This window comes from Eptatretus burgeri, chromosome 6 (assembly GCF_056783735.1).
Source record: "Eptatretus burgeri isolate ZD-2024b chromosome 6, Ebu_testis_v1, whole genome shotgun sequence".
Taxonomy (NCBI): domain Eukaryota; kingdom Metazoa; phylum Chordata; class Myxini; order Myxiniformes; family Myxinidae; genus Eptatretus; species Eptatretus burgeri.
Window position 1 is genome coordinate 76,523,570 of NC_140966.1, and position 12,968 is coordinate 76,536,537.

At 41.4% G+C, this 12,968-nt stretch overlaps 1 protein-coding gene across 3 annotated transcripts in view; it reads right to left on the minus strand.

Annotated features, from left to right (window-relative positions):
• Positions 1 to 12,968, minus strand: part of LOC147025110 (single-stranded DNA-binding protein 3-like) — a 164,862-nt gene that overhangs the window by 20,083 nt on the left and 131,811 nt on the right. For all 3 annotated transcript variants that reach the window (XM_085885723.1, XM_085885725.1, XM_085885724.1), the window contains exon 10: positions 8,692 to 8,728. In XM_085885723.1, the coding sequence (XP_085741849.1) occupies positions 8,692 to 8,728 (37 nt within the window). The remainder of the gene's footprint in view (positions 1 to 8,691; positions 8,729 to 12,968) is intronic.

A 12,968-nucleotide genomic window follows, 5' to 3' on the forward strand; every position in this document is an offset into this window, starting at 1 on the left:
ACAGACACACACACAGACACACGCAGACACACACAGACACAGACACACAGACACACACAGACACACACGCACAGACACACGCACACACACACAGACACAAATACACACACAGACACACGCACAGACACACACACACACACACACACAGACACAAACACACACACACACAGGCACACACACAGACACACACACACACACACACAGACACACACACAGACACACACACACACACACACACACAGACACACACACACACACACACACCCACAGACACACACACAGACACACACACAGACACAAACACACACACAGACACACACACACAGAGACACACACAGACACACACACAGACACAGACACACACACACACACACATATTATACTTTTTTTTTTGCACATACATCAGGGCTGGCAGGATGGCCTTGAGATAAGCACACACACCTCCGAGCTGTCTCGCCTGGGTTTGAATCCTGACCCAGCTATAAGCTGTCATCCTGGTGTTTCACAGACTGGGCGATTCAACAGTGTGTATGCCATCCCTCGGATGGACATTAAACTGGACAACCCATCTATCGGCATTAGTTGGTGGATTGATGTTAAAGATGCCACGGTGTCCTTCGCGAAGAGTATGCGAGCTATCACCGGTATACTGAACACATCCTGAGCTGGAGTGGTGATCCGACCAGGATTATAGCCGAGTAACTGCTTTGGCAGCACGAAGGCTCTGCAGAGAGTATGGTCCATGATGATGATACATACCCATCCACACATCATGCAGTCCTCCTACCCCTCTCACCCATTCACACATCATAGGCCTAATATCATGAATTCCCACTGAAATATTAGAACCCCATTGTTTTCAATCAAATTAATTCTCATATATACAGTTGGCTCTCAAAAATTTTGAAAGTTATAATGTGTAACATTCCATGCATTTACTTCTTTGTGCTGAACACTCTATAATTTGGCTGTATGGTAATTAAAATATGTGCACATTTAATTTGGCGACTTCACTGCTTAGTGCTTCCTGAAGTGGACAAAATAAAAGGAAAACAAGATTTGTTTATATTACGAAATTATGTTGATGGACTTCATGGTAATGGTAAACATTTCCATAAGCTATGCTTATATTGCGCTTGAACAGCCAATTTGTTCCTGCTGAGTGGGATGCTGCCGAGCATTTAAATGTGTTTTAAACCCTCTCGAGCTGCCAACCCAGGCTGAGGCCAAGGAGCAGCCGAGAAAGGCTTCGGGAACTTTCTTCATTACATTTCGGAACTCATCACCACACTGATCTTTGGACAAGAAAAGCAATATGGCATGTGCTTGTGAGGGTAGCATGTGGTGTCAGTCTTGGGAGCCTTCTTATTTGCAAGCCTTGGTCAAGCTGTGGCCTGACCGGCCCATGGAGTGTCAATTACGATCAAGCAGAGATAATGAAGATGTGCATTTCAAGCTGTCTCAAAATTTAAACCACTAGGAATAAACGAATAAATAGTTAAATGAAGGGAGAAGCTGGAAAATAATGAAACAAAATTTTTTTAAAAAAATCTTTAAGATCATAGTCGAGAGAGAAAGGCCAACCGAGAGAAGATTTTGTTTTGTGCACCATTCGACTCCATCTTGGCCGATGGACAGGAAACAATGGCAGTTTGCGGTTTAAACTGATCCGATTATTCGCGGTTTAAACCGATTATGCCAAACATTCAGAGCGAGATGTAGTTTAATATATTTGTGTAAAACCAAGGTTTTCAAAATCATTGGAATCTCCTGTACTGAAGCTGAGTCTTTGGGTCTGGCACTTTTACAGCGCAGACAGGCCGGTGGTCTCTCTGTCTACCACCTCTGTTCTCGTCTTGCACCCTCTGCTCTTTCTAGGCTTTGTCACCCCCCCCTCCTCCCTCTCAGGTTTCTGCAGGGAGCATGCAGTCCACCATCAACCCCCTTCTGGTGAAACTCTCAAAATCCAGAAACACTGCTCACCTCCATTCAATAATTTATCTTTTATCCCCCCACCTGTTGAACCAAATTCCACTTTCTCTTCATTCTCAATCTTCTGTCCAGGTCTTCAATACAGCTGTTCACCAGCATCTCAGATCATCCCCCATCCAGAACCATAACATTTTCTACCCCCATTAACCCTTCCCAAGCCCCACTCCTTCCAAGTTTCCAGTTTTTCCTTCCTGAGAGTCTGTCGCTGTCTCCCTCTTGTTCAATCCCTGGATCCTCCACAACCCCATTCTTCCCTACATCCCTTATTTGTCCAAGTCTCCCTCTAATCGTCCTTCAACCCTGCTGTTGGTGTCCCCCCCTCTTTATAATGTCCCTTTTGTTCTGCTATCTCCTGATCCATTCTATATTTTAGCTCCTCCACGAGCCTCGACTTTGTATGCTAAAAAGGTAAGTTAATCTGAAGACAATGCATGCAGACTTTTTTCATGTACATATGCGAAGTATCCTCAATACACGCATGATGCCATTCCCTGCATTGAGCGTGTTCAGCCGCTCACTACATAAACATAAACATTAATCGCGTTGTGCTGCTGGCCTCATTTCCTCACTTTGCTTGTTTCATTTCAATTTGGAGCAATAAAGCACTTTCACTTCCCAATGACTGACCCAGATTTGCCTGAGAATTTTCTGCGATTTTCCCTCGTCTCATTATTACCCCCCACACACAAAGTGAAAAGCGGGGTTAAGCAATTGGTTCACTCTTTGTCTGTCTGTCTGTCTGTCTACAAACATCAGTTTATGATCCAGGAACTACTTAATATCAATTGAATGTTTTATTTTGAACACGAATCGGAATATGAAACGGAAAATGAACCTGAGGTTTAGCAGAACTTTGGCTCTGAATTTGGCCCGATTGTGCATGCACAGAGAGGAGTGAGATCGTCTTTCACTCTGTCTGTCTCTCTGGCAGTCAATCAGAATTTAAAATCATTCCAAACAAGAAACTTACTGTTTTTAAAGAAGTCAAAAGGACACAAACAACACGCACAATTAACTAATGTCACGTGTTAAACAAGGTGGTGTATAAGATGCTGCATCAACTGTGGCAAACTTCCAGAAGTAATTTTCTGTAACGTTAAAAATCACTATTTTATTCAATTTTCATTATGTACTTGAATACTGCAAACCACAAGTTGCCTCCTTTCCAATTTCAAAACCCCTTCCGTTTTGCACAGGATTTGGACAAAATATGACGGCATTTTACGTCATCTCGACCAATCAAGTTTAGTGCTCGTCGACCCTGCCCATGTTATATTGTTGTATAATATTTTTCCTCTAGTTATATTATTATTATAATTATCATATTTATCTCAATACTGCATGGGGTAAGGTGTTCTATGAACTCTCCAGTTGTAGATTGTAGCCATGTGGAATATACTCAATGAAGTAAAATAAATCTAGGCCAATGGACAGGAGGTTATGTGTGCTTATTTATTTATTTTTGTACACAAAGTCTAGGTAAATGGAAGAGTGAGGTAACAGTGGGTAGAACCATGACAGTGGGGAGAAGTGTGGCAACAGGTGTGCTGAAGGAGTTGAATGAAGCAGGATATGGAGAGAGAAGAGGAAAGGAAACACAGCGATCTACTTATGAATGAGGATAGCAAAGGGAGGGTTCATGAGGAGAAAAAGATTACGGGTCAAGGTGGAGGTTGACCCGAGGTGTTGATGCATTGCCAACTTGAAGCAGCCCCAGAAGAACGAGTGGAATTGAACGTACTGATGAAGGAAGTTGTACAAGTGGGAGAACAAAGGAGTGGAGGTGGGCAGTGAGCATAGACTCTGGGAGTTTCACAAGGACATGGTTCCTAGAAGGGTGTATGTGACCTGGAGGGAATGGAGATGGTGAACAGTGGTGAAACCACAGATGGTCCGATCAGCCACAGCTTGCATTAGTTCTATTGAGGGCCAGACAAGTACTTGAAGGGTAATCACGTTGTTTTGTAATGCAACAGAAGCACTATAAAGCTCAATCACATTGAGTACTGTACTGTATTGGACTTGATATGTACCGTGTGCAACTGTGCATGTAAAGCGACCCTTCGCCCCAATGATCGACTCGTGGTGTTAAACTGTATAAGAATTACTCACAGCAGCCTTTACACTACATGTTAATAGTTGTTTTATTCTAATTCGTCATATTGCTATGGGCATTGTCGCATGCATGGATGTTCGGAAGAACAAAACTCTGCTACATCTGCTCATCAAGAGGAAACAATAGAATAATTGAATAAACATTTTTGTTTTGCCAATTCACATAATCTCTGGAATGTATTTCTTTGAACTGGTGAGAGTCAACCACAGTTCAATAAGAATAAATAATTTTCAGCTTTATGTGCAGCATACTTCAACATATAAAATTAAAATAGGACAAAACTAGAAGGGCACTCGGTAGAGCGCATACCTCCACCACGTAATGCCTGATCCATGAGAACATATCGGGCCCAATACATTTCTGAAATATCATGCTTTCCAGCACTAGATCGGTTTTGGTCCTACCTCTCAATGGTGAAGAATCACATTAAAAAATTAAATAATTCTCGTATCCAGATCCGGATTTGAATCTTCACCACAAATCGAATCAATTCGTCCTAGCCACACACACAACATGTCCACCAAGTTTCATCCGAATCCGTCAACAACTTTTTGAGAAATCGTGCTACGCAGTATATCATTTTTGGCCCTATCTCTCAATGGTGAAGAATCACTTAAAAAATTCTAGCAGGTGGATCCGGATCCGGATCTTCACCAAAATCTAATCACTTTGTTCTTGTCACACACCCAACCTGTCCACAAAATTTCATCCAGATCCGTTCACAACTTTTTGAGATATCCTGTACACAAACAGACAGACAAACAGACAGAAAGGAGTGAAAACGTAACCTCCTTCACCTTCGGTGGTGGAGGTAACAACAAAAAGTATAATTGCTTATTTGATGGATGTATTCAAACAATAAAAAGTTCAATAAGGAAGAAACGGATAAGTGAAGTAATATTGAAAGTATAATTTGTAGACTGATAAATAATCAATCCATCAGTGCTCATCTCTGTAGTCGCATGTCTAATGTAGGTTCAGTGCCAGACAGAATAGGATGTGATGACAAACTGACACCATGGTGCATTTCAGGCAGGAGGGTGCATCGTAGAATACACCTTTCTTTGGAAGGGACACCATGACGGCTGCCTTGTTTTGTAGCAATCACTTCCAGAAATTGAAAACCCGATGGGAAGCCTGTGAAGAGAGTTGGCCATTGCGTGCTCCAGTCTCCCTATTCCACATTGTCACACAGTCACGTAGCCGAAGCTCAGTGATGATGCAACTAGCTTGCAGGATTCCCAAATGTATCCTGGTAAAATGATTTTGCGTTTACTGGATTGTCAATACTCACCATTTAAAGTCATTACACATAAAAAGGGTGAGAATAACGGGATAAAAATACTATAATATACTTGTGGGATGGCTGCATAGCTTAACTAGATGTATGCACATTCCCTTCCGAGCTGTCAAGCCTGAGTTTGAATGTCGGTTGAGCAATAAACTGTCATCCTGGTGTTTTGCAGGGAGGAGGAGGTGTCAATGTGTGTGTCGTCCCTCGGATGGACGTTCAACTGGGCGTCCCATCTGCCAGCATTAGTTGGTGGACGTTAGAGATCTCACGGTGTCCTTAACGAAGAGTAGGCGAGTTATCACCGGCACCCTGAACAAATTACAAATTCTCGCCTAGACTGTTGGTTGCCAATGATCTGGTTTTCTTGGAGGTTCCTTGATACCAGGTTACACTGCTTTCTATCTTAGCGGATGCTTTCTGTTTGGTTCAGCAGTTTCTGAATTTTGTAAACAAGTTCCTCAGGTAGTTTTTTATATTTTATAAGCATGAAACCAGGATACTTATGGATGTTGTAAAGAGCATGCTAAACAACAACAACAACAAAAAAAATAAATAAGAAATGTCATGCATAGCACGATGCTTGCGAAATCCATAAAACAAATTTGACCTCAAAAATAATTGGTGGTTGAATTCCATGACGAAATATGCAACTCCTCTTCAAATCCCAAGTCAATCGATGAAAATTGACAATTTTAGAAATTTGGCCTATGTTGACCACAAAAATAATTGGTGGTTGAATTCAGTAACCTGAGATGCAAATCTTCAAATTTCAAGTGAATGGGATGAAAAATGAGGATTTTAGAAATTCCAGCTTAGTTGTTGACCTCTGGCCTATGTTGACCTTTTTGTCTACGTTGAGCTTAGAAACAATTGGGTGGTTGAACTCAGTGACCTAAAATATATATCCTCTTCAAATTTCAAGTCAATTGGATGAATATTGAGAATTTTAGAAATCTCACCTGACTTGTTGACCTTTGCCCTATGTTGACCTTTGACTGAAGTTGACCTCAAAATAATTGGTGGTTGAATTCAATGACCAGGTATGCAAACCCTCTTCAAATGTCAAGTCAATGGGATGAAAATTGAGGATTTTAGATGTCTCACCTAACTTGTTGACCTTTGGCTTATGTTGACCTTTTGGTCTATGTTGACTTAAAAGTGATAGGTGGTTGAATTCATTGATCAAATTTGTAACTCCTCTTCAAATTTCAAGTCAATCGGATGAAATTGGGCCCGTGTTGACCTTTTGGTTGAGGTTGACCTCAAAAATAATTGGTGGTTGAATTCAGTGAATTGTTATGCAAACCCTCTTCAAATGTCAAGTCAATGGGATGAAAATTGAGGATTTTAGAAAATCCACCTAAGTTGTCGACCTTGGGCCTATGATGACCTCAAAAATAATTGGTGGTTGAATTTACGAACCTAATATGAAAATCCTCTTCAAATTTCTCATCGATCAGACAAAAATTGAGGATTTTGGAAGTCTGACAAATTTGTTGACCTTTGGCCAATGTTGACCTTTTGACATTGTTTTGACCTCAAAAACAAAAGGCTTCTTGCTTCTGACGAACTCTACCATGTGTTGAAGTTTCATGAAGATTGGTTTAAAATTGTGACCTCTCGGTGATAAACATCAAAACACAGACAAACAAACAAGAAAAAGATGTCGTGCAGAGCAGGATACTTGCAAAATCCACCCCCCTCTCCAAAGGTTGCCATGGACACGTCAAATTGTCCATTTCATTCACATTAAAATTCACAATATTAATCAAAGTTCAGGTCAATCAGATGAAAATTGATTATTTTTCAGATTGAAATTGATGATTTTAGAAGTTTGACCTTGAGTTGACCTTTGACCTTTTAACCTCAAAAATAGTTGGTTTCCAAATTCAGCGATATACTTTGCAATTGCTGCTTCAGTTCCAGGTTAATCAGATGAAAATTGACGATTTTAAAGATGAAATTAGATGATTTTAGAAGTTTGACCTTGACTTGACTTTTTGACCTCAAAAATAGTTGCTTTCCCCAATGATGGACTATGCAAATCCTGTTCAACTTTCAAGTTAATAGGATGCAAATTGACGATTTTTCATTTGAAAATTGATTTTAGAAGTTTGACCTTGAGTTGACCTTTGACCTTTTGATATCAAACGTAGGTGGTTTCCCAATTCATTCACAGTACTATGTTTTCACTATGTGATAGTACTATGTGATTGCTGTTTAATTTTCAAATCAATCGGATGAAAATTGACAATTTTTCAAATAAAATTTGATGATTTTAGGAGTTTGACCTCAAGTTGACCTTTGACCTCAAAAATAGCTGGTTTCCCAATACAGTGATGTAAAATGCAAATCTTGTTCAAATTTCAAGTCAATCGGATGAAAAATGATGATTTCAGAAATTTGACCTCAAGGTGACCTTTGACTTTTGACCTCAAAATCAATAAGATTCTCAGTTGAGACTACCTCTACAACTTAATAAAGTTTCATGATGATCAGTTTGGAATTGTGACCTGTAGGCGACAAACAGACAGAATAACAAGAAGAAGATGTCGTGCAGAGCACGATACTTGCAAAATCAATAAAACAAATTTGACCTCAAAAATAATTGGTAGTTGAATTCCATGACCAAAAATGAAAATCCTCTTCAAATTTCAAGTGAATCGGATGAAAATTGACAATTTTAGAAACACCACCTTAGTTGATGACCTTGGGCCGAAGTTGACCTTTTGGTCCATGTTAACCTTAAAAATAATTGTCTGGTTGAATTCAGAGACATGAAATATAAATCCTCTTCAAATTTCAAGTCAATTGGATGAAAATTGAGGAATTTAGAAAGCTCACCTAAGTTATTGACCTCTGGCCTATGTTGACTTTTTGACCTTTTGACCTCAAAAACAAGAGGCTTCTTTCTAATGACAAACTCTACCATGTGGTGAAGTTGCATGAAGTTCGGTTTAAAATTGTGACCTACAGGCGACAAACAGACAGACAAACAGACAGACAAACAGACAGAATAACACACGCAACCAACCAATTTCCTTGAAAAATCCTCGATTTTCGTAAGTAATAAAAAGGAAAATGCACACTTGGTGGAGGGGGGGGGGGGAGAAAATAGTACATACTACATATATTAAGTATGGTGATTTAAACGAATCAGCCCCAAAATGCCCTGGATGCTATCGGCATGATGTCAACAGGAAAGGTTTCAGTAGAAAGTGGGGGAAAAAACTTTGGCATGTCAGTCATGATCCTATGTGCTTAGAAACAGGGTGGACACCAATCTTACCGAGGTGGGATTGGGCCAGGACCTTCCTCCAGGACCCCTGCACAGCAAGGCAAGTAGAATCAGTTTTCATCTCAATCATGTAATATTTATGACAATCCTATGATAAAATGTATTTTTCATCTATTTCATTTCTCCTTATTTCATCACTACAAGGTACATAATAGAACATAAATTTTGGAATTTCTAGTCATTGAAATATCAGTCCGGTTAAAATTTACACACAATTGGCAGCGCAATATGGTGATTGCCTGTCACAGTTAAATATCAGCTCAGTTATGAACAAAAGTCCAGGTCGGTATTGAACAACCTGGACGGAGTTATCCACTACTATCATATCAAATTCAGCCAATCATTGTGCCAAATTTGTATGATATTGTTAAAACCTGAAAAAGGAAATAGAGTTGTTAAACATGCACTGAAATTTACATCCACATCCGATCAACTTTGAGAGTCAGGGATACATTGTGTTTTGGGTAATGAGAGCAAGGATATAGTGTTTTTGGGTGATGGGGGTCAGGAATACATTGTGTTTGGGTGATGAGGGTCAGGGATACATTGTGTTTTGGGTGATGAGGGTCAGGGATACATTGTTTCTGGTGATGAGGGTCAGGGGTACATTGTGTCTCGGGTGATGAGGGTCAGGGATACAATGTGTCTCGGGTGATGAGGGTCGTGGATACATTGTGTTGCTGGTGATGAGGGTCAGGGATACATTGTGTTTCGGGTAATCAGGGTCAGGGATACATTCTGTTTCGGGTAATGAGAGCAGGGATACATTGTGTCTCAGGTGATGAGGGTCGGGGATACATTGTCTCTGGTGATGAGGATCAGGGGTACATTGTGTCTCGGGTGATGAGGATCGTGGATACATTGTGTTGCTGGTGATGAGGGTCAGGGATACATTGTGTTTCGGGTAATGAGGGTCAGGGATACATTGTGTTTCGAGTAATGAGGGTCAGGGATACATTGTGTTTCGGGTAATGAGAGCAGGGTTACATTGTGTTTTGGGTGATGAAGGTCAGGAATACATTGTGTTTTGGGTGATGAGGGTCAGGAATACATTGTGTTTTGGGTGATGTGGGTCAGGGGTACATTGTGTCTCGGGTGATGAGAGCAGGGTTACAATGTGTTTTGGGTGATGAGGGTCAGGAATACATTGTGTTTTGGGTGATGTGGGTCAGGGGTACATTGTGTCTCGGGTGATGAGGGTCAGGAATACATTGTGTTTTGGGTGATGTGGGTCAGGGGTACATTGTGTCTCAGGTGATGAGAGCAGGGTTACATTGTGTTTTGGGTGATGAGGGTCAGGAATACATTGTGTTTTGGGTGATGAGGGTCAGGAATACATTGTGTTTTAGGTGATGAGGGTCAGGAATACATTGTGTTTTGGGTGATGAGGGTCAGGGATACATTGTGGCTTGGGTGATGAGGGTCAGGGATACATTGTGTCTTGGGTAATGAGAGCAGAGTTACATTGTGGCTTGGGTGATGAGGGTCAGGGATACATTGTGTTTTGGGTAATGAGGGTCAGGGATACATTGTGTTTCAGGTAATGAGAACAGGGATACATTGTGTTTTGGTTGATGAGCGTCAGGGATACATTGTGTTTTGGGTGATGAGGGTCAGGAATACATTGTGTTTTAGGTGATGAGGGTCAGGAATACATTGTGTTTTGGGTGATGAGGGTCAGGGATACATTGTGTCTCGGGTGATGAGGGTCGGGGATACATTGTCTCTGGTGATGAGGGTCAGGGGTACAATGTGTCTCGGGTGATGAGGGTCGTGGACACATTGTATTGCTGGTGATGAGGGTCAGGGATACATTGTGTTTCGGGTAATGAGGGTCAGGGTTACATTGTGTTTTGGGTGATGAGGGTCAGGGATACATTGTGTCTAGGGTGATGAGGGTCAGCGATACATTGTGTTTTGGGTGATGAGGGTCAGGGATACATTGTCTTTTGGGTGATGAGGATCAGATTACATTGTGTCTCGGGTGATGAGGGTCATGGATACATTGTGTCGTGGGTGATGAGGGTCATGGATACATTGTGTTTTGGGTGATGAGGGCCAGGGATACATTGTGTCTCAGGTGATGAGCGTCGGGGATATATTGTGTCTCGGGTGATGAGGGTCATGGATACATTGTGTCGTGGGTGATGAGGGTCATGGATACATTGTGTTTCAGGTAATGAGAGCAGGGATACATTGTGTTTTGAGTGATGAGGGCCAGGGATACATTGTGTCTCAGGTGATGAGGGTCGGGGATACATTGTGTCTCAGATGATGAGGGTCAGGGAGACATTGTGCTGCGGGTGATGAGGGTCAAGGATACATTGTGTTTTGGGTGATGAGGGTCAGATTACATTGTGTCTCGGGTGATGAGGGTCAGGGAGACATTGTGTCTTGGGTGAAGAGGGTCAGGGATACATTGTATCTCGAGTGATGAGGGTCAGGGATACATTGTGTTTTGGGTGATGAGGGTCAGGGATACATTGTGTCTAGGGTGATGAGGGTCAGCGATACATTGTGTCTTGGGTGAAGAGGGTCAGGGATACATTATGATTTGCGTGATTCCATTGCATATCATCAATATTATATATATATATATATATATATATATATATATATATATATATATATATATATATATATATATATACATACATACATACATATATATATATATACATATATATATATATATATATATATATATATATATATTGGAATGAAAGAGGGGGAATGGGGGCAAAATTGAGAAAAATAATTGAGAAAATGAGGAAAAGGAAGAATATGGGGGAGGGGTGGGGTGGGGAAAGGGAGACTAAAAACTTGGGAATGAGGGGAGAAAATGCTACGAAAGGAAAGGCTTGGAGGGGATAGCTCACACTCGCCTCTGAGCTGTCGAGCCTGGGTTTGAATCTCAACACAGCTATGCACTGTCATCCTGGTGTTTCACAGGCAATGCAAGGAATTGATGCGTGTTCCGTCCCTCGGATGGACCAAAAACTGGACGTCCCACCTGCCAGCATTAGTTGGTCCCACGGTGTCCTCCACAAAGGGTAAACGAGTTATTGCCGGCACCCTGAACAAGTTCCAAATTGCTGCTCTAATTTATATGGAGCACTACAACAGCGGCACAGCTGCGCCCCCAGCAAATGATGTTACCCCGCAGCCATGTGCTGCATAAGAAAGAAGAAGAAGAAGAAGAAGAAGAAGAAGAAGAAGAAGAAGAAGAAGAAGAAGAAGAAGAAGAAGAAGAAGAAGAAGAAGAAGAAGAAGAAGAAGAAGAGGAAGAAGAAGAAGAAGGGGATAACAGTCAGGGGTGGGAAGAGAAGGATAATGTTTCGGTAATATAGCAATCAGGATAGCAAGGAGGTGGGCAAGGGCATATCCACAATACAGTACATGGGAACATGGTGAAAGCAGAGGCAAGAAGTTCAAAAAATCCAGCTGCCTTGGATGAGCAGGTCTTCTAACCATCCATGAAATATTTTCTCACTCTTAAAGCTTCAAGCAAACAAATATCACTCTGGAATTATTCAACAGCTCCTGTCAAGCAGCGCAGCCCGAAAGGTCAGTCAGTGGGATGTCAGGGTGTCCATGACAAGTCCATGAGTGTTTGAAAGCTGAGAATATACCCCAGGCATGACAGAGCCTGAAGGAGGTGATTGAACATGAAGAGGATGCTTTACCTTCAACGAGAAAATATTTTCGCTCCGGTCGCCATTTCAGTTTCACTTTTCTTATGCTGATTGGATTCAGCTTAGAGCCATCTACATGTGGCCAGATTCAAAATAACGAAATAATAACACTGTTCACCATTAGCACCTGGAAGTGAATTTGCTCCCATGCGAGACTCACCTTCCAGATTTCGATATGAACCATCTAAAAATAAATTGTCTCTTTTTACTACATGTCTGCACTTTCGTGCAAACACTTGTTTTTGATCCTCATCAAGTGGCGTGCAATGTTTCAAGCAGTGGCGTGTGAAAACATTCATTGGAAAACCATTAGAAACGCATCACAGTTATCGTGCACTAAGTTATCAGTCCCCAACCGGATATCAGCCTCAATGGAGGCCAATATTTTGGGTCTTGTACGTCTGTCAGTCCGTCCATCCATTGATCTGTGCGTCGGTTCGGAGCCTCGAAGTGAAAATGACTGGATGCACATGTGTGCAATAACATGTGGGCATGAGGCATGTCAAAATGACTTTGGGATCAGAGCCAATTTGGAATTTCGCCATGACAAAAAAAAGTTTTTACACCAGGAAA